Genomic DNA, 26173 nt, shown 5'->3' with positions numbered 1-26173 from the left:
GTGGCAAGGATTAACCAAGACGACTGGAGACCAGTTCTGCTGCACGGACCTAGTGCGCACATATATCACAGTGTGGGCTGGCCCATGCTGCCCTGGGCCCATGCTTCTTCTGGGCCCCAAAAAGGAGCATATCATTTGCAAGGTACAGCGCGAGCCGGTCTGGGAGGACGACGGCTGTGAAGAGGGCGACTGGATTTCTATAGAACCGGCATAGTGATACCATGGCTCCAATATTAACATGAAGGCAGCTTCAAAGCCGGGTAGATTGGGAGATGGGGGTGCGGGGGTTGAATTGCATGGGTGAAAGCTGGAAGTCAAATGAACGGGTCAGAATCTGCACTCTCTACTTAATTGCATTCATTCATTTTGACTTCCAGATTTTAAGCTGTGCAGCGGGCATGATGTGCACCTGCTTGACGCTATCTCAGCTGTATTTAAAGGGGCAGTGCACAACTGGATACTGGAGGTGTTCAGGAATGATGGCAGACTTAGAGCAAGGGCAGCATCCGTATTCAATGACGCCTCGCTGGAAATACTGCTGGGTACAGTCAGGAGCAGGCGGGATATACTTTTCCCTAGCAATAGGAGGATGCAACCTGCTGCTGTCATCAAGAAGGAGTGATAGAGGTAGTTGAGGAGCTGAGTAGCAGGAGCTTCTGATGAAAGGTCATCGACCTGAAACATTAACTCTGTTTCTCGCTCCACAGATGCTGCCTGACCTGCTGAGTATTTCCAGAATTTTCTGTTTCTATTTTAGATTTCCAGCATCCGCAGTTTTTTGCCTTTGGGTAGCAGGAGCGTAGTGCCCAGGTTTTGGATGCAATGTAAGAAGTGATTTAATGACCGAATCAGGTCACGAAAAGTGAAACATTTGTCACAAATAGTCCAGTTCACTAATGCTGAGGACGACGCCCTGGACATAAGTGGCTCATCTGCATCCCTCTCAGTCAGAGATGGAGAGACAGTAATGCTAACAAATAGCTGGTAACAAAAATGCAAATATCTCTGACACACATATGCTGACTTTATTTCATCAATGACTGATGAGAATGGTGATTGTCAAGATTGTGACTTTGCCATGACTAAATCAGATCCCTTTTTTTTGTTTTTCAGGGCCTTTATGCGTACAGCAAAAGTCGCAAGACATCCATGAGGACGATTCCTCAGAGGAGCTCATTCCATCTGAGGATGTACTGTCACAGGACATACAGCCATGCACCAGCATAGCTACCCTCATTGTGCTGGGTCCACTTAGACTGTTAGTGGGTTTTCACCTGGTGATTCACACCTCACAAGTGAGCATGTGCAGACACTGGTGGCAGGGACAGCTGTGGAGAGTCCGCAGTGGGGTGTGGGGGGCGGAGGCAGGGGCGCAATGCTCTCCAAGCTCTGCTCAGCTGGACACAAATGCTGACCCCCAGGGGCTGTCATTAAGAAGGAGAATGCAAGAGGTGCATCAACAACTTAGTCAGATACTGACAGACATGCTATGCACACTCTGCACAATAGTGGAGAGGTTGAAGAAGTCCAGTGGATTTGTTTTTTTATTCGTTCCTGGGATGTGGCAAGGCCAGAATTTATTGCCCATCGGTAATTGCCCTTGAGAAGGTGGTGGTGAGCCACCTTCTTGGACTGCTACAGTCTGCATGGTGAAGGTACTCCCATAGTGCTGTTAGGGAGGGAGTTCCAGGATTCTGACACTGTGAAGTCAGGACGGTGTGTGACTTGGCGGGGAACTTGGAAGTGATGGTGTTGCACAACAGCCATCACACGGGCTTGACAGAGCTAAGTCTTGGTCCAGTGGCAAGGATTAACCAAGACGACCAGTGCACTTGCTGCCCTTCTCCTTCTAGGTGGTAGAGATTGTGGGTTTGGGAGGTGCTGTCGTAGAAGCCTGGGTGAGTTGTTACAGTGCATCTTGTAGATGGTACACACTGCAGCCATGGTGTGCTGGTGGTGGAGGGAGTGAATGTTGAAGGTGGTGGATGGGTTGCCAATCTTGCAGGCTGTTTTGTCCTGGATGGTGTCGAGCTTCTTGTGTGTTGTTGGAGCTGTACTCATCCAGCCAAGTGGAGAGTATTCCATCACACTCCTGACTTGTGCCTTGTAGAAGGTGGAAAGGCTTTGGGGAGTCAAGAGGTGAGACACTCGCCGCAGAATACCCAGCCTCTGACTCACTCTTGTTGCCACAGTATTTATGTGGCTGGTCCAGTTAAGTTTCTAGTCAATGGTGACCCCCAAGATGTTGATGGTGGGGAAATTGGCGATAGTAATGCCGTTAAGTATCAAGCGGAGGTGGTTAGATTCTCGCTTGTTGGAGATGGTCATTGCCTGGGACTTTTGTGGTGCGAATGCTACGTGCCACTTACCAGCCCAAGCCTGAATGTCATCCAGGTCTTGCTGCATGTGGGCATGGACTGCTTAGTTTTCTGAGGAATTGCGAATGGAACTGAACACTGCAATCATCAGCGAACATCCCCACTTCTGACCATATGATGGAGGGAAGGTTATTGATGAAGCAGCTGAAGATGGTTGGGCCTACGACACTATCTTCCTTTGTGCTCAGTATGACTGCAGCCAGTTATGTTAGTTTCTGATAGGGACATGCTGCTATTTGTGAACGTTGATTCAGATTCAGAAGTCAGGACGGTATCATTATACTAATTATTTTCAACAGTGAAAACTAACATACTTTTCTTTTTAAAATTGAAACAAACATTGTATTCGTGTCACAGTGTGGAGTACTTTGAGGGGTAACATTTCCGAGGCCCTGTGCTGCTGGTGGAACCTTACAAACAGCCAGTGCATATTGGAAAATCTTGGACTCACTTCAGATTTATCATCCATTGAAATTTTTACATAACAGTCTGTTCTATTCATCCCTGACATCATCCTAGTAAACTTTCTCTGCACCCTCTCCAAGTCCTTGACACCCTTCATAAAGTGTGGTGCCCAGAATAGTATGCAATACTCCAGCTGAGGCCTAACCAGTCTTGGAAAGGGTAAGACCAAAATAACCTGCTCCACTCTCATGCTATGTTTCTATTGGAGAGCTTAACCCCATGTTACAGTGGCTGGGACATAAGAGCTATGAACCCCTTAATCCCTGAAATAATTGTTTGAAGGAATGGCTATCTCATTAGAGAAATCCTTCTCTATCCCTAAACCCAGAATATCACCTCAGCCAGCTCCATCCTCTTCATACATCCACTTCTTCAATCCTACCACACTGTGACCCCCTCACTATGTTCAACCCACATATTCACGCCTCTATGTTAACACAACACTTACCTCTTCCTCTTTCTTGGAGATCAGAATGAATCCATTGTTATCCAGTAAGAAACAATTCAATGCCTGCATAATAGATTAAAAGCTTTAGTTTATTTCCAATGCTTCTAGTGATTTCTGTATAATTCATTTAAAGAGTTTTTTTTCTAGCTCAACAGATGTATACATGGATACTCACATCATCTTCACAACTGATGGGACATTGTCCTTCAATTTCACTGCACTGAAAAATGAGGAGAAGTGAAAATCTAAGGTAGGTAGAAACATAGGATCTAATTTCTATTAAAGAGGCATTCTTTTCATGAAACATGTTTCGCAAACTTTTTCCCCTTATGTTTATAAACATGGTGTAAATCACGTCAAAATGTGATTGGAACACTTGCTAATGGCATCAGTGTAACAAAAATGAGGCATGACTTTTTCCCCTCTCCAAACAGATAAACAAGAGTCTTCTCTGCCTGCCTTTATCACAAATCTTCAGCAACTTACCTGTAGCAAAAGTGCACCTACCCTTTAAGAGATGCTTTTTTTTTATTCGTTCATGGGATGTGGGCGTCGCTGGCATGGCCAGCATTTATTGCCCATCCTTAATTACCCTTGAGAAGGTGGTGTTGAGCCGCCGCCCTGAACTGCTGCAGTCCGTGTGGTGAAGGTAGGCTGTCTACCTTTAACATGTTAGCCATGCAAGACATTGACGTGTCCTATTAAGCGAGCTACCAATGAACAGCACGAGTAATGCTGGAAGCTAACTTACTCTATTTAAATTAATCAGGGGGACCAATTTGGTGGCTTAGTTGCGCCCACGTGATTGTGCACCCGAAAAGGGTCTTATGCCAAATTATACCCCTTTAATTAAAACATTCTTTTTAACTATAGCAGTTGATTCATTTATGTTATTATTCCACTTTCTCCATAACATTTCCTGCACTGTCATTTTAGAATTAGCAATCTCTCATCACACATTTAGTATACACTCCATTTATGTTAGTTTAAAAAAAATCACAATTTATGAAGTTGTGGAAAAATATTACTGGTAAAGGGAATGCTGAGATACAGTCCAAGTATTGTTCTGTTTTTTCAAAAAAACTCCAGTTAACAAAATTAAATAAAGTAGAATTAAAGCAAATAAAAAAAGTATTTGTTGACCTCAGAATTTTTATTTTAGTTTAAAATTAGTTAATTTCTTCCCCATCTCAAATCCTCTGCTTCAGCTAGGATGGTGAAACAGTCTGGGTTGTAAAGCTGTTTGGTGATTGGGCAGTAAGAGATGTAATTCTGGCAAGTTGAGACAAATTTGAAATTACACATTTTTTTTAAATGGCAATAATGTAGTAATAGCCCTGCACCCTCTCCTTGGTTCTTTTCAAGTTCTCTCAGATGCAACTTTCTCTTCCCTAATGTCCTTGATATTAATCAGCAATACAGGATAGATGTGCAGCAATAGCTGTCTCTGGCTGTAGCTTTGTTTCTCCTGCTGTGTATTTGTTCCACCAAAACTGTCTACTTACGTCAGTATCATTGGGCTGCAAAGGAGAAAATGCAAGGCAAACAGCAGCATGCAAGAAGAAGAAAACAAGCTAAAGTCAGTTTGTAGACATCGAGGAAAATACACCAATATACTTCAGTATAAATCAACAAAGGAGAAAATGCAAGGCAAACAGCAGCATGCAAGAAGAAGAAAACAAGCTAAAGTCAGTTTGTAGACATCGAGGAAAATACACCAATATACTTCAGTATAAATCAACACACTCTATTACACCAACATACCTGAACATACACAGATATGCCTCATTGTATACCAATAAACATCCTGGGAGGACAGGCGTCCTCATTCAGGCTAACATCCCTGAAGCACAGACCACACTTGATCAGCTCCGCTGGGCAGGCCACATAGTCTGCATGCCAGACACGAGACTCCCAAAGCAAGTGCTCTACTCTGAGCTCCTTCACGGCAAACGAGCCAAAGGTGGGCAGTGGAAACGCTACAAGGACACCCTCAAAGTCTCCCTGATAAAGTGCGACATCCCCACTGACACCTGGGAGTCCCTGGCCGCCCTAAGTGGAGGAAGTGCATCCGAGAGGGCACTGAGCACCTCGAGTCTCAATGCCGAGGGCATGCAGAAATCAAGCGTGCGGCAAACCAGTCCCACCCACCCCTCCCCTCAACGACTATCTGTCCCACCTGTGACAGAGTCTGTGGCTCTTGTATTGGACTGTTCAGCCACCAAAGAACTCACTTCAGGAGTGGAAGCAAGTTTTCCTCGATTCCAAGGGACTGCCTATGATGATGACATCATATACAAACCAAGATACCCCAGCATACCTTATTACGCTTTATCCTACAACATGCATTAATATCCATTAGCTACAACATAGGCCAACATATAACATTCCTCAACAAACATTGATATATACCAACATAAAATACCCACAAGCATCTTTCCATGCACACTTATAATTATCCATGGACCCACTTAACTGATGGCCACTGCGATGCTATCAGCAGCCCAGGCTGTTGTGCCTTGCTGGCTTCATTATAATGAAACCTGAGGCCCAATCTTGGGCCACACTATCCCGCACACCCAAGACTGGGCCTGCCCAAATTTCTGGGCCGGTGTGTTTGTGTGTGCGTGTCTACGTCACTAAAATGAACAATGGCCACTTGGATGAGGTACCAGGGTGGCTGAACTATACCCCAGCATGAGTCACTGAGACAGCAACTTCTAAGAAGAAGGGTGTTATTTTTGCAACACCCATTTTTCCTTAATTTTATAAGGTCTGGAGAAGAGAGTACAAAATTGGACCTTGCTGGTCTCTTTGTAGGTGGGTTCTGCAATTAAAAAACGGAGTTATCTGCAGGAATAAATTTGGCCAAAGCATGCATATTTCAGTCATGATGTTTGTTTTTGGCTTGAGGAGAGAAACTCCCACTCTGCAGTGGTGTAGTCATTACTACAGATGACAGGATCAGCCTTATTAACTCATGAACAAAGCGGTATCAAATTATCAGCATCCGTTCCCATGGAAACAATTTGGTATCAGAAGCTAATGTATCACATGCCTTAATGGGGACTCTATTATCTTTCTTTTCTTTAACATAATAGCTTTTTTCTGTTAAAGGAAGTCTTATATTTAATAGAAGAATAGTTTTACAAAACAGAAATTTAATAGGAGCTATTTAAGTGGTTTATAAACAGTGTTAGGGATTCAAACCGCGAAAGTATGCCTTGACTTACGAGTGAATGAATTGCATAGGATATACATCACAGAAACAGGTCATTCGGCCCAACCAGCCGATGCCGGAGTTTATGTTCCACTTGAGCCTCCTCCCGTCTCTCCTCATCTAACTCTATCAGCATAAACCTCTATTTCCTTGTCCCTCATATGCTTATCTAACCTTCCCTTAAATGCATCTCTAATATTTGCTTCAACCACTCTTTGAAGTTGTGAGTTCCACATTCTCACCACCATCTGGGTAAAGACGTTCCTACTGAATTCCTTATTTGATTTCTTGGTGACTATCTTATATTGATGGCCTCCAGTTTTGCTCTTCCCCACAACTAAAGAAATAAAGGACAGTATCCAATTAAAAACAAGGGCATACAAAGTGGCCAAAACAATGGGAGGACAGAAACATAGAAACACAGAAACATAGAAAATAGGTGCAGCAGTAGGCCATTCGGCCCTTCGAGCCTGCACTGCCATTCAATAAGACCATGGCTGATCATTCCCTCAGTATCCCTTTCCTGCTTTCTCTCCATACCCCTTGATCCGTTTAACCATAAGGGCCATATCTAACTCCCTCTTGAATATATCTAACGAACTGGCATCAACAACTCTCTGCGGTTGAGAGTTCCACAGGTTCACAACTCTCTGAGTGAAGAAGTTTCTCCTCATCTCAGTCCTAAATGGCTTACCCTTTATCCTTAGATTGTGACCCCTGGTTCTGGACTTCCCCAACATCGGGAACATTCTTCCTGCAGCTAACCTGTCTAGTCCCGTCAGAATTGTACATGTTTCTATGAGATTGCCTCTCATTCTTCTAAACTCCAGAGAATACAGGCCCAGTTGATCCAGTCTCTCCTCATATGTCAGTCCTGCCATCCCAGGAATCAGTCTGGTGAACCTTCGCTGCACTCCCTCAATAGCAAGAACGTCCTTCCTCAGATTAGGAGTCCAAAACTGAACACAATATTCTAGGTGAGGCCTCACCAAGACCCTGTACAACTGAAGTAAGACCTCCCTGCTTCTTTACTCAAATCCCCTAGCTATGAAGGCCAACATGCCATTTTCTTTCTTCACCGCCTGCTGTACCTGCATGCCAACTTTCAATGACTGATGTACCATGACACCCAGGTCTCATTGCACCTCCCCTTTTCCTAATCTGCCGCCATTCAGATAATATTCTGCCTTCATGTTTTTGCCACCAAAGTGGATAACCTCACATTTATCCACATTATACTGCATCTGCCATGCATTTGCCCACTCACCTAACTGTCCATGTCACCCTGCAGCCTCTTAGCACCCTCCTCACAGCTCACACTGCCACCCAGCTTAGTGTCATCTGCAAACTTGGAGATATTACACTCAATTCCTTCATCTAAATCATTGATGTACATTGCAAATAGCTGGGGTATCAGCACTGAACCCTGCGGCACCCCACTAGTCACTGCCTGCCATTCTGAAAAGGACCCATTTATCCCGACTCACTGCTTCTTGTCTGCCAACCAGTTCTCTATCCATGTCGATACATTACCCCCAATACTATGTGCTTTAATTTTGCACAAAATCTCTTGTGTGGGACCTTGTCAAAAGCTTTTTCAAAGTCCAAATATACCACATCCACTGGTTCTCCCTTGTCCACTCTACTAGTTACATCCTCAAAAAATTCGAGAAGATTTGTCAAGCATGATTTCCCTTTCATAAATCCATGCTGACTTGGACCAATCCTGTCACTGCTTTCCAAATGCGCTGCTATTTCATTTTTAATAATTGATTCCAACATTTTCCCCACTACCAATGTCAGGCTAACCGGTTTATAATTCCCTGTTTTCTTGCTCTCTCCTTTTTTAAAAAGTGGTGTTACATTAGCTACCCTCCAGTCCATAGGAACTGATCCAGAGTCGATAGACTGTTGGAAAATGACCACCAATGCATCCACTATTTCTAGGGCCACTTCCTTACGTACTCTGGGATGCAGACTATTAGGCCCTGGGGATTTATCGGCCTTCAATCCCATCAATTTCCCTAATACAATTTCCTGACTAATAAGGATTTCCTTCAGTTCCTCCTTCTCGCTAGATCCTCTGTCCCCTAGTATTTCCAGACGGTTATTCGTGTCTTCCTTTGTGAAAACAGAACCAAAGTATTTGTTCAATTGGTCTGCCATTTCTCTGTTCCCCATTATAAATTCACCTGATTCTGACTGTAAGGGACCTACGTTTGTCTTCACTAATCTCTTTCTCTTCACATATCTATGGAAGCTTTTGCAGTCAGTTTTTATGTTCCCAGCAAGCTTCTTCTCATACTCTATTTTCCCCCTCTTAAGTAAACACTTTATCCTCCTCTGCTAGATTCTAAATTTCTCCCAGTCCTCAGGTTTGCTGATTTTTCTGACCAATTTATATGCCTCTTCCTTGGGTTTAACACTATCCTTAATTTCCCTTGTTAGCCACGGTTGAGCCACCTTCCCCGTTTTATTTTTACTCCAGACAGGGATGTACAATTGTTGAAATTTAAATGTCTGCCATTGCCTATCCACCATCAACTCTTTAAGTATCATTCGCCAGTCTATTCTAGCCAATTCACATCTCATACCATCGAAGTTACCTTTCCTTAAGTTCAGGACCCTAGTCTCTGAATTAACTGCGTCACTCTCCATCTTAATAAAGAATTCTACCATATTATGGTCACTCTTCCCCAAGGGGCCTCGCACAACAAGATTGCGAATTAGTCCTTTCTCATTACACATCACCCAGTCTAGGATGGCCAGCCCTTTAGTTGGTTCCTCGACATATTGGTCAAGAAAACCTTCCCTAATACACTCCAGGAAATTCTCCTCCACCGTATTGCTACAGTTTGGTTAGCCCAATCTATATGTAGATTAAATTCGCCCACGATAATTGCTGTACCTTTATTGCACGCATCCGTAATTTCTTGTTTGATGCCGTCCCCAACCTCACTACTACTGTTTGGTGGTCTTTACACAACTCGTACTATTGTTTTCTGCCTTTTGGTATTCCGCAGCTCTACCCATACAGATTCCACATCATCCAAGCTAATGTCCTTCCTTACTATTGTGTTAATGTCCTCTTTAACCAGCAATGGGACTAAAAGCGGATAAATCCTCTGGACCTGATGGCTTGCATCCTAGGGTCTTAAGAGAAGTAACGGCATGGATAGTGGATGCATTGGTTGTAATTTACCAAAATTCCCTGGATTCTGGGGAGGTCCCAGCAGATTGGAAAACTGCAAATGTAAAAATATTTAAAAAAGGAGGCAGACAAAAAGCAGGAACCTATAGACCAATTAGCCTAACATCTGTGGTTGGGAAAATGTTGGGGTCCATTAGTAAAGAAGGAGTAGCAGGACATTTGGAAAAGCATAATTCGGATAGGCAGAGTCAGCATGGATTTATGAAGGGGAAGTCCTGTTTGACAAATTTTCTGGAATTCTTTGAGGATGTAACGAACAGGGTGGATAAAGGGGAACCAGTAGATGTCGTGTATTTGGACTTCCAGAAGCATTTGACAAGGTGCCACATGAAAGGTTACTGCACAAGATAAAAGTTCACGGGGTTGGGGGTAATATATTAGCATGGATAGAGGATTGGCTAACTAACAGAAAACAGAGAGTCAGGATAAATGGTTCATTTTCGGGTTGGCAATCAGTAACTAGTGGGGTGCTGCAGGGATCAGTGCTGGGACCCCAACTATTTACAATATATATTAATGACTTGGAAGTAAGGACCGAATGTAATGTAGCCAAGTTTGCTGATGATACAAAGATGGGAAGAAAAGCAATGTGTGAGGAGGACACAACAAATCTGCAAAAGGACATAGACAGGCTAAGTGAGTGGGCAAAAATTTGGCAGATGGAGTATAATGTTGGAAAGTGTGAGGTTAGCACTTTGGCAGAAGAAAATCAAAGAGCAAGTTATTATTTAAATGGAGAAAACTTGCAAAGGGCTGCAGTACAGCGGGACCTGGGGGTACTTGTGCATGAAACACTCAAGGTTAGTATGCAGGTACATCAAATGATCGGGAAGGCCAATGGAATCTTGGCCTTTATTGCAAAGGGGATGGAGTATAAAAGCAGGGAAGTCTTGCTACAGTTATACAGGGTATTGGAGAGGCCACACCTGGAATACTGCGTGCAGTTTTGGTTTCCATATTTCAGAAAGAATATATTTGCTTTGGAGGCAATTCAGAGAAGGTTCACTAGGTTGATTCCGGAGATGAGGGGGTTGACTTATGACAAAAGGTTGAGTAGGATGGGCCTGTACTCATTGGAATTCAGAAGAATGAGAGGTGATCTTATCGAAACGTATAAGATTATGAGGGGGCTTGACAAGGTGGATGCAAAGAGGATGTTTCTACTGATAGGGGAGACTAGAACTAATGGCATAATCTTAGAATAGGGGGCCACCCATTTAAAACTGAGATGAGGAGGAATTTCTTTTCTCAGAGGGTTGTAAATCTGTGGAATTCACTGCCTCAGAGAGCTGTGGAAGCTGGGTCATTGAATAAATTTAAGACAGAGATCGACAATTTTTTAACCGATAAGTGAATAAGGGGTTATGGGGAGCGGGCAGGGAAGTGGACCTGAGTCCATGATCGGATCAGCCATCATCGTATTAAATGGCAGAGCAGGCTCAAGGAGCCATATGGCCTACTCCTGCTCCTATTTCTTGTGTTCTTAAGTGGTAACACTCTCTCTGTATCTAGTCTATCAAAATCTTTCATAATTTTAAAGATCTTGATTAGGTCACCCTCAGCCTTCTCTTTTCAAGTGCAAAGAGACACAGCCTGTTCATCCTTTCGTGAAAGGTATACCCTTGTAAATCTTTTTTGCACCCTCTCCAGTGCGTCTCTATCTTTTTTATAATATGTCGACCAGAATTTTACGCAGTACTCCAAATGTGATCTAACCAAGTTTCGATACAAGTTTAGCATAACTTCTCTACTTTTCAATTCAGTCCCTCTAGAAACAAACTCTAGTGCTTGGTTTGCTTTTTTTATGACCTTGTTAACCTGTATCACTACTTTTAGTGATTTGTGTATTTGTACTCCGAGATCCCTTTGATTTTCTGCCTCACTTAGATTCGTATTTTCCAAGTAATATGTGATCTCCTTATTTTTCTTACCAAAATGTTATAGCTCACATTTATCTGTGATACATTAGTGGTACCTTATCGAAGGCGTTTTGAAAATCTAGTTAAGTTACATCTACTGCATTACCCTTGTCTATTCTCTCTGTTACCTCTTCAAGAAATTCAATAAGATTGGTCAAACAAGACTTTCCCTTTTGAAATCCAAGCTGACTATTCATTATTATATTTTTGGTTTCTCGATGTTCTTCTATTTTCTTCTTTAGTAGGGATTCCATTATTTTTCTTTCCATTCTGAATTTGATTAGTTTGTTTACTATTTCTCCTCCTTTTATTTTAAATGTAGTTACCTCATTTCTAATCTCATCATCTGATGTCATGTCCATCTGTTCTGTCTCCCTGGTAAATAATGAAGCAAAGTAATTAAGTCATCTCTCTATCTTGTCCATCCCTTAGAGGCCCTATTCCCATTCTGACATTCCTTTTTTTATTTATTTGCTTGTAAAATATTTTACTATTTTATTTTACATTCCTTGATCATTTAATTTCATACTTCCTTTTTGTCTTTCTAATTGTTTTTTTTAACTTCTCTCCTAATCTTTTCATATTTTCTCTTGTCATGCTTTCCCCTGCTGTCCATGTACTTAGTGTATGTCTCTTCCCTTACTCTCAATTTTTCCATTTTGTCTTTATTCATCCATGGTATCTCATTAGTCTTTAGCTTGTTCTTTTTTCTAGTGGAATATATTTTTCACGAACTTTGTTGAACACTGTTTTAAATATTTCCCACTGCTATTTTGCTTTATTGTTTGCCAATATTGTTGTCCATTTTATTTTCTAAGTTCTATTCTCAGCCCCGCAAAATTGGCTTTTCTCCAATCTATTACCCTGGTCTTTGTCATACTTATATTCTTCTCAATTATTATCTTAAACATATTATATGGTGGTCACAATTGTCTATATTTTTACTTCTTTTATCTGACCTGGTTCATTTCCCATTCCCCATCCAATTGCCTATCCTCCCTTGTTGGGCTTCTTAAATATTGGGTTAGAAAGCAGTCCTGTACACATTGTAGGAACTAAGCTAGCGCCTTTACCTACCTGAACATTAAACACATGCATATGAAATTCCTTCCTTATTTAACCTGTTTAAGATAAACAGTTAATCATCTTAACGTAGCAGAGCAAAGAATTTCATGCCAATGTGTTAAGCATGGTGAGCACGGAATTTCATAGGAACATGGGATCAGGAGTAGGCCATTCAGCCCCTTCAGCCTGTTATGCCATTCATACCGTGGCTGATCTGTACCCCAACTCCATCCACACGCCTTGGCTCCATATCCCTTAATAACCTTAGCTTGCAAAAATCTATCAATCTCCAATTTAAAATTATTAATTGAGCTAGCATTTACTGCCTTATGTGGGAGAAAGTTCCACACCTCTACCATCCTTTGTATGAAGAAGTATTTCCTAACTTCTCTCCTGAATGACCTGACTCTGATTCTAAGGTTATGTCCCCTTGTCCTAGAATCCCCACCAGTGGAAAAAGTTTCTCTCTATCTACTCTTATCAACTCCTTTCAAAATCCTAACAGCCTAAATCAAACCACCCCTTAACCTTCTATATTCCAGGAATGCTAGCCTAGTTCATGTAATCTCTCCTCATAGTTTAACCCTTGGAGCCCTGGTAATATTCTGATACCCAGAACTGGACACAGTGCTTCAGATATGGTCTAACCAGAGCTTTGTATAGCTGTAGCAAAACTTCCTCCCTTTTATATTCTTGCTCTTTAGATATAAAAGCTAATATTCCATTCGTCTTTTGGATAATTTTTTGTACTTGACCACTACATTTTAGTAATCGGTGTACATGGATCCCTAAATCTCTTTGGACTTACACTGTTTCTAGCTTTTCACCATTTAAAAAGTACTCTGATCTATCCTTTTTTGGCCCAAAATGAATGACCTCACACATACCTGGGTTGAAATCTATCTGCCATAGTTTTTCCCACTCATTTAATCTATCAATGTCTCTTTATAATTGTATGTTCCTGTCTGCACTACTTACTATACCACCAATCTTTGTGTCATTGGCAAACTTGGATATATGGCTTTTTATAATACCAATGTTACGCATTGTGAGCAAGGAATTTCATACTAATGTGTAAAGTATTTATATGCTAATATATCATGACATAATTTCAAGCCTGGTGTAAAACTGCATGATTGAAATTTGAAAATGTTCTAAAATACTATAATTACAAAGATTACATATGCATGATCATTATGTAATGCATTGAACAACCCACTCCCTGTTCCACAGCTTCACCTCAAGAGGTATTTGTCTTCCAAATGTATTCAGGACTGTTTAAAAACGTAGACACTGTAGAAATATATAAATATATATAAAAAAATGTTTTTGTCTTTCTGCTTTGTTTAACTGGTTCTGATGGTCTGACTGTGATGAATACTAGGTAAAGAACAAACGCCTGACATATGCTGGTACTGCAAAGGTAGCTTTATGTGTTGTTTAAAAATATGGATAATCTGCAGTTACAAGAAGCTTTGCTATTTCATGACCCTTCTGTGGATATATGAAACAACACATAATGAGAAAAATCTACTCGCCTCGTCAAACATGTTCTTTCCATAAATTTACTCATGATTGCTAATAAGAATTAATTGGAATTCTAGGACAGATGTCTTATATTCTCATACCTGAACCAAAATTACCACTTAGTGGAACTTAGTGAAACAGTAGGTTACCAAGGTGATGTCTCAGTCACAAATTAAATAAAAAATGTCCTCTCTCTGAAAATTAAATGCATTTAGTTGGAAATGAATTTAGGGCAGCAACCAGGTCAGAGAGGAAACTAAATAAAATGCAACTCATATGAAATAACCCGAGGTGACACTTATCTGCTAAAAGTTCATTTTTTACCTGTCGTGTAGCCGTCCAGAATTTCTGGCGCAGTAACGCAAGATTAATCTGTACACCAATAGCTGAAAAATAAATTAAATAATTAACCTTAGTTCAAAGAAACTAATTGCTTCCTTTTCTGGAATGATTTCAAGTTATAACAACTCACAGGGTAAAATAAATAATCCACATCCTAGGGAAGGGATGGTGGGATAAATCATGACGGTGTAATGAGTGAGTGCACTGATGCTGTATGCTCTGCTGTGATAGAGCACATATTCGCTTTGTAATTTGTTCAAACAAGTGTTTGCAAGATGTTTTCCTCCTGATGGAAAGAAAACTGTAGCCAACCTCAGGGAAAGGCTGCTTGCCACCTTCTGAGCTGGGGAATGACATAGCTGGTTATGAGTGAACCTATATTTTCTCCTGGTTCTAGAAGTACAAAGATTGGCAGAAGGATGAAATGAAAACATTACAGACAGGGATTGTGTGGTTGCAGTCGGTTCAAACAGCACAATTATTTCCTCAAATTTGGGTTCAATAGCCATCTAGACTGTTAGTATGAAAGTTTCCTCTGCCTGCTGACTTTAAGGTTCTATATGAAATCAATTTAGGGAAGTCTCATCCAGTGATACCCTGATGGATGTGAGCTAACAGTATCAACCTGCCCAAAATTCAGCACAAGTTGGCACTAATGGCCCAGAATTTGCTGTTAAAATAATGTTGAGGCAAACAGTGCTCACCATTATAAATGCACAAATCGCACAGTAACTTCAAACACGGGCATATTGTGTCTAATTGACCATTCAAATGCACTGAATGGTGTGAAGTTCCTGTACTTTAATAATAGATATGAACTAAATTCGCCACAGAAAGTTAAGACTTGAACATTTCAGTTTAAATACCCTTTTAACGGTGTGATAACTGTTAATTACTGCCAGTCAACCTCTCTGGCACTGAAAATTAACAATTACAAGTTTGGAGTCTCATTCCTTATGATTTTAATTGTTGTTTTGAGTTTTTTTAATTAAAATTAATTATTAAAAAAAAATTAAATTTAAATTGGCCTGCCACAGCAATTTTTAGGCTAATATCACTTCTGTTTGCTGACTGTAAAGAGTCTATATGAGATGAGTTGGGGCATTCTCAACACCGTTTCTATTGGGCATGAACTGGTTCAACCTCACTCAGGCATCATTGCATTATTGATTGTCACCTCGCTATGCTCTCCTTATAAAGGATCATGACCAACAAGCACCAGCAGTAACCACAGATATCATCACTCTACCATTTCCACTGAAGAATGGAGTGTATCTGATAACTCTGTCAAACTCAAACCAACACACAGAATAAATCAAAGCCTTTACGAAGTACATTCTAAGGAAAGTTTTCTGGTCCACCTTATGGAATCTTTGCCAATTCAGTATCGCACCAGAAATTCTAGTCAGACATTAGAAGGACTTACCAAAGATAGGCAAGTGCTTCATTTTAATAAGCCAATGTATTGAAATGACATGCTTATGTAACCTCTGATGTTTCTCACTGGAAGTGCACTGTGATTTGAATTTGCCTGTATAAAACAAGGATTAGGGACGGGCTTACATTGAACTTACAGAATGTAGTTCCAGTCAAGATAATCTTGTGCATAATGAGTCAATTTCTTTTTTCACCTACGTGATATAATAACCATGTATCAAATTGTGGAATTGGCCAAAGGCATGGTACAAACAAGGCTATCAATTTGGACTTGGGAACAATACAAAGGAAAGTAGGATCCAAGAGAGCGCTGACAGTCCATTAACCTAACTGTTGCTAAAAGTGGAAAAAGTTTCATTCTCCGACACTTGCAACCTTCATTTTGAGCACAAAGACCGATCAAAATATAAAAGAAAATAGAACTGAGTCCCAGAAGCAAAATAATCTAAATCAGGACACCCACATCCTTACACAGCTGGGGATCCTCATAAACTAAAGCAGTAATGTTGCCTGTTAATTACATCATAATCACATTGGATTATTTACTAGTCATTTTTTTGATGGCAAGCAGCAAAATATAAGACCACGGGCTGTAATGTTACATCTAAATAATTGCATTATATTCCATCACCTATATTAGCCCTTTAAGTGAAACGCCTCTCCCTCCCTTATCAACATCAAACACTTAACTCATTACTAAAACAGCCCTGCTGGATAGTTCATTCTAGGGCATTGTACTCTGGTGCCTGACATAATAGACAAGAAACAGTTAAAAAAAATGAATAAGCTCCCCAATAGCTCAGTGAGATTTTTTCCAGTGAGTAGCTTAGCTATATAGACCAGGAAGGTCCCAGGTTTCATTCCCAGTCATTGATTTGAGCTTATGTCAGCCAGGGCAATGGTAGGAGCTCAGCAGTTCAATGACCCCTGCTGGTGGTATAGAATGGTTACAGCACAGAAGGCCATTCGGCCCGTCGAGTCCGTGCCGGCTCTCTGTAAGAGCACATATGTATGTGTGCATGTCAGATGAGTGCAGAGTGTAGCTTGGCTGCGAAAGACCTTCTGTGTGAACAGCCTGCTGACCCTAACCATTAACACTCACTCATTAATAACAACACTTGGGTGAGATACTCGAAGTCACAAGGTGCCTGTGGAACTGTACATCGGCTAGAGTCTTCGGGGTAAAAATTCACCTTCGCCTGAAATGGGGCGCACCTATGGCTTTTTGCCGTTCATTACTGCCGCAATGGATGCGGTGGCCATTGGAGCAAAATTCAGCAATTTTGCTGAAAGAAAATGAGTGGTGGCAGGAATGGGCTCTTTGCAGCAGTGTGGGTTGCAGAGTGGCTGATTGGGCCACGAAATTCAGCTGGTGCCGATTTGCTGCTAATGAGTCAGCTGCTCCTTGGCCTTCTTAAAGGGCAGGGTTTTGCAGCTAGGCCCTGAGCAGGGAAGCAGTTTGAATCGAGGCCATGGCGAATGTAGCAGGAGCAAGGTGGGCCAGCAGATTTTCGGATCCAGAACTTGAGACCCTAATCGAAGCTTTGGAGGGAAGTAGGTGCGTTCTCTACCCCATCACAAGCAGACCGATTCGCACTGTGTTCCTTATTGCCTGGAGAGAGATCATTGTGGAGGTCTCGGGGACCTCCATTCATGACCGCACCGTGACCCAATGCTGCAACAGACTCAACGACATAATTTGACTGATGAAAGTGAGTATATGTTCCACCAACTCCTCACCTTCCATCTGAGAGCTGCTTCTTCAGCTTTGCTTATTTCCAATCTTCACAATATAGTCACTGAAGCAACATTTGATTGGTGAGGCCTGTGTATATATTTATATATGTGTGTTCTCTCAATGGTGGCTCCCTTTCATGTCAGAGTTACATGTGCATGTAATGGACCCACACTTGTGCACTCATTGCTAAGGCCTCATGCCACTGCTACTCAGCAAGCCTTATTTGCTTTGCAGGGGAAGGTTTCTCACAATCGTATAGAGCAACAGAGAAATGATGGTGTCGAGCCAGAGATGCAGCAGCTCACTTACCTCGAAGAAAGGGTTCGGAGGCTAGTGGGCCCATATGTTGCCTTCCCTGTGGCTGTCGGTTGTGTGGATCCTGCTGGGGGCAATGAAGGCCTTCCTTTAATGCCGTCTCTCCCTGAAAGTGCCAGTGCCTACCGTGCATTTGCTTATGATTGTGTACAAGTTGCAGGCTGCATAGTCCAATGTTCTACTGCACCCTCACAGGAGCCCTTGTACCATTTATGATTGCAGATGAGACCCTGAGTGTGAGCCAAATCCAGGACAACAGCATTGGCACTGGTAGCCAAAGCTAGGAAGACACTGCTGATGAAAGTGGGAGGCAAAGCCAGGCTGACAGTATTGAGGGCACTGGCAGCCATAGCCAGGATGATGCCCTAGAGGCCATTGGGAGCGAAAGCCACAACGACATCCTAGAGGCCACTCCATCTATTGGCGCTATGTTCGATGAGGTGGACGAAGAGGGGGACAGTGCTGGCAGCACCGCATCACTGCTTCTTACACTTGCCGCCCCAGCTCAGATACTGGGTGTACGCGGTCGGGAATGTTAGATTTAGCAGAGTGGTCTGCACTGTGTGATGCACTGGGGCCTAGTGGGCTGCAGCATGGTGAAGTGCAAAGGCAACCTTGGGTGCCATCTCTCCGAGGGGCGAGTTCGCACACTGGTTCTGCTGAAGATGACTCAGACAAGCCCATCGATGTTGGGGCTTGTGAAAAAAAAGGTGGCGGTCATGCATTCCCAGATGTTGAGGGTAATGGCAAGGGTGCTGGAGAGCCTGTCGCAAGTGGTCAGGAGGAGTCTGCCTCCTGCATTGTGGACAGATCTGTGCACACCATAGAGCCCATCATTGCCAGTGTGCAGACGATGGTGGACGCCCAGATTGACCGTGCGGATCCAGCTGTGATGCTGCGTCTCGTTGGAGATGTGGCAGCTGCCATAACAACACAGGTGCAAGTGAACAAACATCTGAGTGCTGCTTTGGAGAGGATGGCCGTGGCCCTGGAAGTTCAGAATGCTCTTATGCACTCTGGGCAACAGGCCACGGAGCATCTTACTACTGTTGTCTCTGGTGGCATCGAGATTGTGTCTGCTCTCATGTAGTCTAAGCTGGATGCCACGTGAGATCTGACTGTTGCCATTACAGCTAGGTCCACCACGGTCCACGAGGGACGATCCGGTGTTGCACCACCCCACCGAACAGTGCTACAACAGATTGGTGGCGATGGTGATGTGCTGCCCCGGGGGAGTGGTGCAGGCTCATGACCAGGATCACAGCAGTCCTGAGTCCAGATCTGTCACTCCGCCATTCATGATGCAGCCAAAAGGGGAGACACTGCTGTGTAGTTCAAGAATATGCTTGCGTAAGAGGGATTATAAGGAGATGCACAAGGATGATAAATGATTGTGTATATTTTTTCCACCTTTCTTTCTTGTATAATAAATCTTTATTTTGTGTTTCAATATCTGTGCAGGTCCCTCATTTCACTGTGGCCAATGATGTGTGAAAGGGCTCATTGGGTTGGCCATAGAGATGCAAAGATAGAGGTGAAGTGGGTATGAACTCATTGGAAACGAGCAATGATATGGCTCTGCACATCATTTGCAGGGTTTGGATGGTGACACTGCCTCCTGCGTGGCCGGCGAACCACATCCTGGTCCTCGTCGTGCTCCGGCGCGTCCTCCTCCTCAGGTGGTACTGCTGGCTTGTCCTCCAATGGTTGTGCCCTCATGATTGCCAGGTTGTGAAGCATGCAGCAGACAACCAGGAATAGGGAGACCCACTGAGGCGAGTACTGCAACACTTCACCAGAGTGGTCCAAGCAACGGAACCTCTACTTGAGGATCCTGATGCACTGCTCAATTAAGCACCTGGTGGCTGAATGAGAGTCATTGTAGGCTTGCTGCCCAAACCCCGGAACCTCCCTCGGGAGCTGGCGCCTCACAACTTGAGCCGCCTCGGGGAAATCCCCTCCGTGCCTTTCAGTTCTGCGCGGAGGGGTTTCCTGTACGGGCTGCTCCTGCACACTCTCAACCTTGCCATCCTCGTCTGCCGTCCGGACACGCCATGGCGTACCATCTTGCCGTCCGGAGGAGGCGGGGGTCCCCGATGGAGGGCACTCTACGTGGGAGTCCTCCCACTATTTATCGGGGACTTGGCCTGGAGGGTGGTGCACGGAGCAGTCCCGCGCAATAAATTTTTAAGTCGGTTCACGGGCTCCCAGGCCGCCTGCAATTTCTGCGGTCTGGAAGAGTCCGTGTTCCACGTTTTTAATGGAGTGTGCGAGGTTGCAGCCCCTGTTCCATTATTTAAAGGGTTGCTTCTCAATTTCTGGTTGCACTTCAGTCCCACACTCCTGATCTTTGGGCACCCTGTGCGGAGGGGAGCGGGTAGGTCCGAGGGCCTCCTCGTAGGACTGCTCCTGGGCACGGCCAAGGGTGCCATCAGCCGGTCCAGGCAGCGGGCGGTCGAGGGGGTCGTTCAGCCTGACTGCCTGCCTCTCTTCCGTGTGTACATCCGCGCCAGGGTGTCCTTGGAGATGGAGCACGCGGTGTCCACCGGTACGCTCGCGGCCTTCCGTGAGAGGTGGGCGCCGGAGGGACTGGAGTGCATTATCACCCCCGGCAACTAAATTTTAATTTGATTTTACATGTTTTAAAGTTTAATTTGTTTATTGCCGGATTTTTTAGTATTTCCCTCCCCTTTTATAGGGGGCACTTGTAAATTATGTTTTTAGAGCCCCAAAAAAAACCAAAAAAAATCTACAAAAATATTTTTAAAAAAGCAAAAAAAAGGGCCTTGCAAAATGTTTTGTGTCCCCAGATCGGGGTCACTTGACCTAATGTTTGTTTGTCTCCTCTAAGAGTTGTAGGCTTGCTGCACAGCAGTCCTGGGGTTGCGAAGGGGAGTCAACAGCCAAGTGCACAGTGGGTAGCCCTTGTCTCCAAGGAGGCAGCCGCAATCTTGGTTTGGGCCAGCAAACATGACAGGCACACCGGTCTGGTGCAGGATGAAAGCATCGTGACTGCTGCCAGGATACCAGGCATCAACTGCCATGATTTTGTGCTAGTGGTTGCACACCAGCTAGACGTTGAGGGAATGGAATCCCTTGTGGTTTCTGAACATCTCAGGATTATCCTGTGGCACCCTCAAAGCAACGTGGGTGGAGTCTATGGCGCCCTGAACCCTGGGGAAGCCCGCAACTCGCACAAAACCGGTCTGCTGCTCCATCTGCTTCTCCCTCCTCATCGGGAAGGAAATTTAATCCCTCCTTCTCTTATAGAGAGCATTTGTCACTTGACAGATGGAACTATGTGTGGCGAACTGAGAAATGTTCAATATGTCTGCTGTAGCAGCTTGGAAAGATCCAGTGGCATAGAAATTGAGTGCTATGGTCACTTTGGTTGCGACGTTAAGAGCAGTCCTCAGCCTTGCTTGAGGCTGGAGGTCAGGCTGTAGGAGATTGCACAGCTCCCTCATGATGTCCTCTGGAATTGAAGTCTACGTAGATATTGGTCATCCATCAGGTCCATGTACGAAAACTGCTGCCTGTAGACCATTGCACGATAGGGCTTTCTCCACCCACGTCTATGCTCGCGTTTTCCCATGGCAACTGCCTCATTGCCTTCTCTCTCATGCTCTTGCTGCTCCTCGTCTTTTCCGCCTGCTGCTGGCAAGCACCTGCCTCCTGTGCATCCTGTCTTCTCTTGATTTCGCCCACTATCTGGTACAGGGGGTCAGCATACCTGACCTTCCTCCTGACGGCCGGTCCTTCCTGGGCTACCTTTGGGTTGAGGTCTGTCACCATCTCCATGGCCTTCTGTATGTTTGGCAGCCACGTCTGCTGCATCCCCTGCCCATTGGAGATGGCACCACCTTCTCCTACGTGGCTCCCTGCCGTGCACAATGTGCAGGAGGCATTCCGCTGCCAGCACTGAGCCCATTGCCTCCGCAAGCAGTACCTCCTCAATAAGGGCTCTGTGTCTGATTGAAGACCTTAGTCCACTAGCACTCAATCCTGCTCTGAACAAGGCAAGTGGCAAACTTATGAAAAGTCCAAAAAATTCTCAGCAAAAAGAATGGTGCTCCCTGCAACACGCCTTTAAAGGCCGCTGGCAGTCTTGAGCCGGCACTGTGTACTGACCAAAAAAACTGTCGGGGGCACGTAAGACTTTGTCCTGAATTTACCTTCCGAGGCGGAGCTGCTGCGGTGCACGTTCTGATGACATCGTTAAGGACGCATCTGCAGGAGCGGGGTGGAAGTGGGAAGTATCTTCTTACCACAGCAAAAACCCCTGAAGGAAATGCCGCGAACGTCGGCCAGTCTGCCACAAGTCGGCTGCCATTCCGCACCGTCCCGTGGCCGATGCTTTCAGGCAGCTAGAGGCCTTATCGGAGTGACAATTTTTGCCCCTTAACGAGAAGGGGGAGGGGAAAGGAGAAAATTACTGCGAAAAGAGAGAAAAGAAGACAAATAGAGGGAATGGAGCAGGTATACTAATTAATATGCATTTTAACCTTTTAATACATGTTTATTCAAATAATTAGGGTCTTAAAAGAAATGGCTGCAGACATAGTGAATGTATTGGCTGTAAGCTTCCAAAATTCCTTGAATTCTGGAAAGGTCCCAGTGGATTGCAAAACCATAAATGTCACGCCACTATTCAAGAAAGGAGGGAGACAGAAAGCAGGCAACTATAGGCCAATTAGCCTAACATCTGTCATTGGGAAAATGCTGGAATCCATTATTAAGGGAGTAGTCGAAGGACATTTAGAAAATCATAATACAATCAAGCAGAGTCAACATGGTTTTATGAAAGGGAAATCGTGTTTGACAAATTTACTAGAGTTCTTTGGGGATGTAACGAGCAGGGTGGATAAAGGGGAACCAGTAGATGGTGTATTTGGATTTCCAAAAGGCATTCGATAAGGTGCGACATAAAAGGTTACTGCACAAGATGAGAGCTCACGGGAGTTGGGGGTAATATATTAGCATGGTTAAAGGATTGGCTAACTAACAGAAAACAGATAGTTGGGATTTTTGAATGATAAGGGAGTCATGGGCTATGGGGTACAGGCAGGAAAGTCGAGCTGAGGCCAAGATCAGATTAGCAATGATCTTATTGAATGGCGGAGCAGGCTCAGGGGGCTGAATAGCCTACTCCTATTTCTTATGGTTCTTATGTAATGCAATGGACAATTGGTCTCAGTGTTCCTTGGCGAGGAAGGAGAAAAATTAGCTCGTGTTCCTGATATGAACATTATCAAGTGACCCCTGGGGGAAAGTATATATGAGTGTACATCAGGTGAGGATAATATTAGGCTCAACTCTGACATCCTCCCAACACACCAGTCAAAAAGCCACTTGTTGTCTGAGCTGATATAAGAAGGCTGGATATGGGGACAAAGCACTGGGGCTATTAACATTCATGGAACTGTGAATCCAAGATGAGTCAATGCCTTTTTAGGAGAGGAGTGCAGCAAAGCGAAAAATTGGAGAAAATAAAGACTGCACGCAAATTTATGTGAACATGATATAGGTTGAACCTCCCTTATCCAGAACTCGCTTAGCCGGAAACACTCCTTGTCCAGAACCATTCCCAGCCACCGGGTGGCGCATACGCAGAGCTCCGACATGAACAAATTGAAATCCTTCCTCGCTGTCGACTCCCGCAATCGCTGGTCTGACCCTGCGATCCACCGCCTCCCCCAATGACCTCTCTGCCATACATCCAGCCCCAAGCCAGCCAGCCCCGATATCCCCTTGCTCAGTACCTGTACCATCTAATTTAATGTGACCACCCCTCGTCCGGAAAAATCCCTTATCCAGAACAGGCCAGGTCCCGAGGATTCCGGATAAGGGAAGCTCAACTCATACATTCATATAAATCTGCGTGTATTAACTATAGATTTATGATGTGCTTCAGATGAAATTTGTGTCCCTATAAGAGTTGGTAAACAACTGCCCCAAAACCTTTGATCCTGCTCCACTGCTGCAACAGTGATGGACCAGAGACTTACTTGCCTGACTCTGTCGGAATTCCCAGGTTAGGCATTAACATTTTAGCAGATACCCATGTCAGAATCGGCATAGGTGGGGATGGCTGGAATATGCAGTGGTGGCGAGCCACAGGTTCAGTGGCAACAGGTCCAGCTGAAGATTGAACAAAAGGAGAAGAACGATCCCTTTTCTAGAAAGATCACTAATTCAATACAACAACTGGTTGCTTTACAAACATTGTGGGCCCCACTTCTACTACTGTGAAATACTGTATTCCTGTCTCTTGCAGCATACAATATGCTAGGGCACTGGAAGCTAGACTAGCAGGAATCCTTGAGGATGATGCCATCCTGTCTTCATACCTGATGTCAGACTGTATAAGGGGATAAAATACGGTCACTAAAGTGGAAGTAGATAGATGGTCACTACAGTGGATACTGAAGGTAGTGAATTGATCTGACACATGGTCCAGATTGTAGGGCTTATCAGTATTAGGAGGTTCTGAGGAATCGGGAGTTCCTCTACCTTACAGTAGGGATTGTAATATATCGTAAATTGACAGATTGTATATAAAACTCGTTTATGTCTGTAAAGCACGCTGATAACACTCACTTACAATGGGCTTTAAGAAAGGGAAGCAGCAAAGCTTGCTACGCAGCAAAGCTTGATGGTTAATGAACCATCCGTTGTGTTAACCCTAATACAGACTGATGGAAACTTACATTCAGTACAGAACAACACCCACCAAGGATAGTGGAGAGCCAACAGTCTAGAAACATAGATTGTAGCAACATCTGAAGGGATGTTTGGGAACAAGATAGCAAACCCTGGGAAACAAGGTTAATCAACACGTCATGAGGAACTGAGGCAAAGTTGACACCACTGAACCACACATTCCCTAAGACTGACAGGTGATGGAAGATGGAAAGGTTGGGGGAACCACTCAGAGCCAGTCTGATAAGGGTCAACAAATCAATGTAACTTCGCTGATAGCAGTCGGGTCAATCGGTGGTTTTGTAGGAGGGTTGCACACCTCGGAAACTGTATAACTGTAGATATAAAACCTTTGTTCTTAGAAGGTTCATCCATGAACCCTTCCCCTGCATGCTTGAATAAAAACCGGTTGAACTGAGGTTTGGTCTGAGTGATTCCGTGGTCGCATTAATGGGCGGATGTCGAGTCCTTATATCAGGGAGTCCACCTTGAAGAAGAGAAGTCTTCTTTTTACCCCAACAGGCTGCAACTGGATGGAAGCAAGAACCACCCACCACTTTCACCACAGGAAACCCCAGTACAAAATGGAATGAGACAGAGACCTGGCATACGGACTAGTAATCCAGAGGCCTGGACTAATAATCCGGAGACATGAGTTCAAATCCCACCTTGGCAGCTGTGGAATTTAAATTCAGTTAAATTAAAATATAAAATCTGGAATAAAAAGCTAGTTTCAGTAATGGTGACCATGAAACTACCGGTTTGTCGTAAAAACCTATCTGGTTCAGTAATGGGAAGGAAATCTGCCGCCGTTACCTGATCTGGCCTATATGTAACTCCACACCCAAAGCAATGTGGTTGACTCTTAACTGCCCACTGAAATACCCTAGCAAGCCACTCAGTTGTATCAAACCATTGCAGAAAACAATAATAAGAATAAAACAGGACGGACCACCCGGCATCAACCTCGGCACTGGCTTCGGACACGAAAACCGCACAGCCAGCCGAGTCGACCCTGCAATGTCCTCCTCACTAACATCTGGGGACTTGTGCGAAAATTGGGAGAGCTGTCCCACAGGCAACAACCTGACATAGTCATACTCACAGAATCGTACCTTTCAGCCAATGTCCCAGATTCCTCTATCACTATTCCTGGGTATGTCCTGTCCCACCGGCAGTACAGACCGACCCGAGGTGGCAGCACAGTGGTATACAGTTGGGTGGAAATGGCCCTGGCAGTCCTCAACATTGACTGCAGACCCCATGAAGTGTCATGGCTTCAGGTCAAGCATGGGCAAGGAAACCTCCTGCTGATTACTACCTACTATCCTCCCTCAGCTGATTAATCAGTACTCCTCCATGTTGAACACCACTTGGAAGAAGCATTGAGGGTAGCAAGGGCACAG

General features: G+C 44.0%; 2 protein-coding genes across 2 annotated transcripts in view; one reads left to right on the top strand and one right to left on the bottom strand.

The window, feature by feature from the left end:
- LOC139281546 (voltage-dependent calcium channel subunit alpha-2/delta-4-like) overlaps positions 1–26173 on the bottom strand; it is a 745953-nt gene that overhangs the window by 163370 nt on the left and 556410 nt on the right. The window contains exons 33-35 of the mRNA XM_070901711.1: positions 14558–14619; positions 3467–3511; positions 3292–3354 (exon numbers count right to left, since the gene is read on the bottom strand). Of these exons, the coding sequence (XP_070757812.1) occupies positions 3292–3354; positions 3467–3511; positions 14558–14619 (170 nt within the window). The remainder of the gene's footprint in view (positions 1–3291; positions 3355–3466; positions 3512–14557; positions 14620–26173) is intronic.
- The window catches only part of LOC139280802 (leucine-rich repeat and transmembrane domain-containing protein 2-like), a 136772-nt gene continuing 111877 nt past the window's right edge, over positions 1279–26173 (top strand). Inside the window, exons 1-2 of the mRNA XM_070900512.1 lie at positions 1279–1295; positions 3439–3541. The gene's annotated coding sequence lies outside the window, so the exon portion shown is untranslated. The remainder of the gene's footprint in view (positions 1296–3438; positions 3542–26173) is intronic.

This window comes from Pristiophorus japonicus, chromosome 15 (genome assembly GCF_044704955.1).
Source record: "Pristiophorus japonicus isolate sPriJap1 chromosome 15, sPriJap1.hap1, whole genome shotgun sequence".
In the NCBI taxonomy this organism is placed as follows: domain Eukaryota; kingdom Metazoa; phylum Chordata; class Chondrichthyes; family Pristiophoridae; genus Pristiophorus; species Pristiophorus japonicus.
This window is presented reverse-complemented; position numbering and strand designations above follow the sequence as displayed.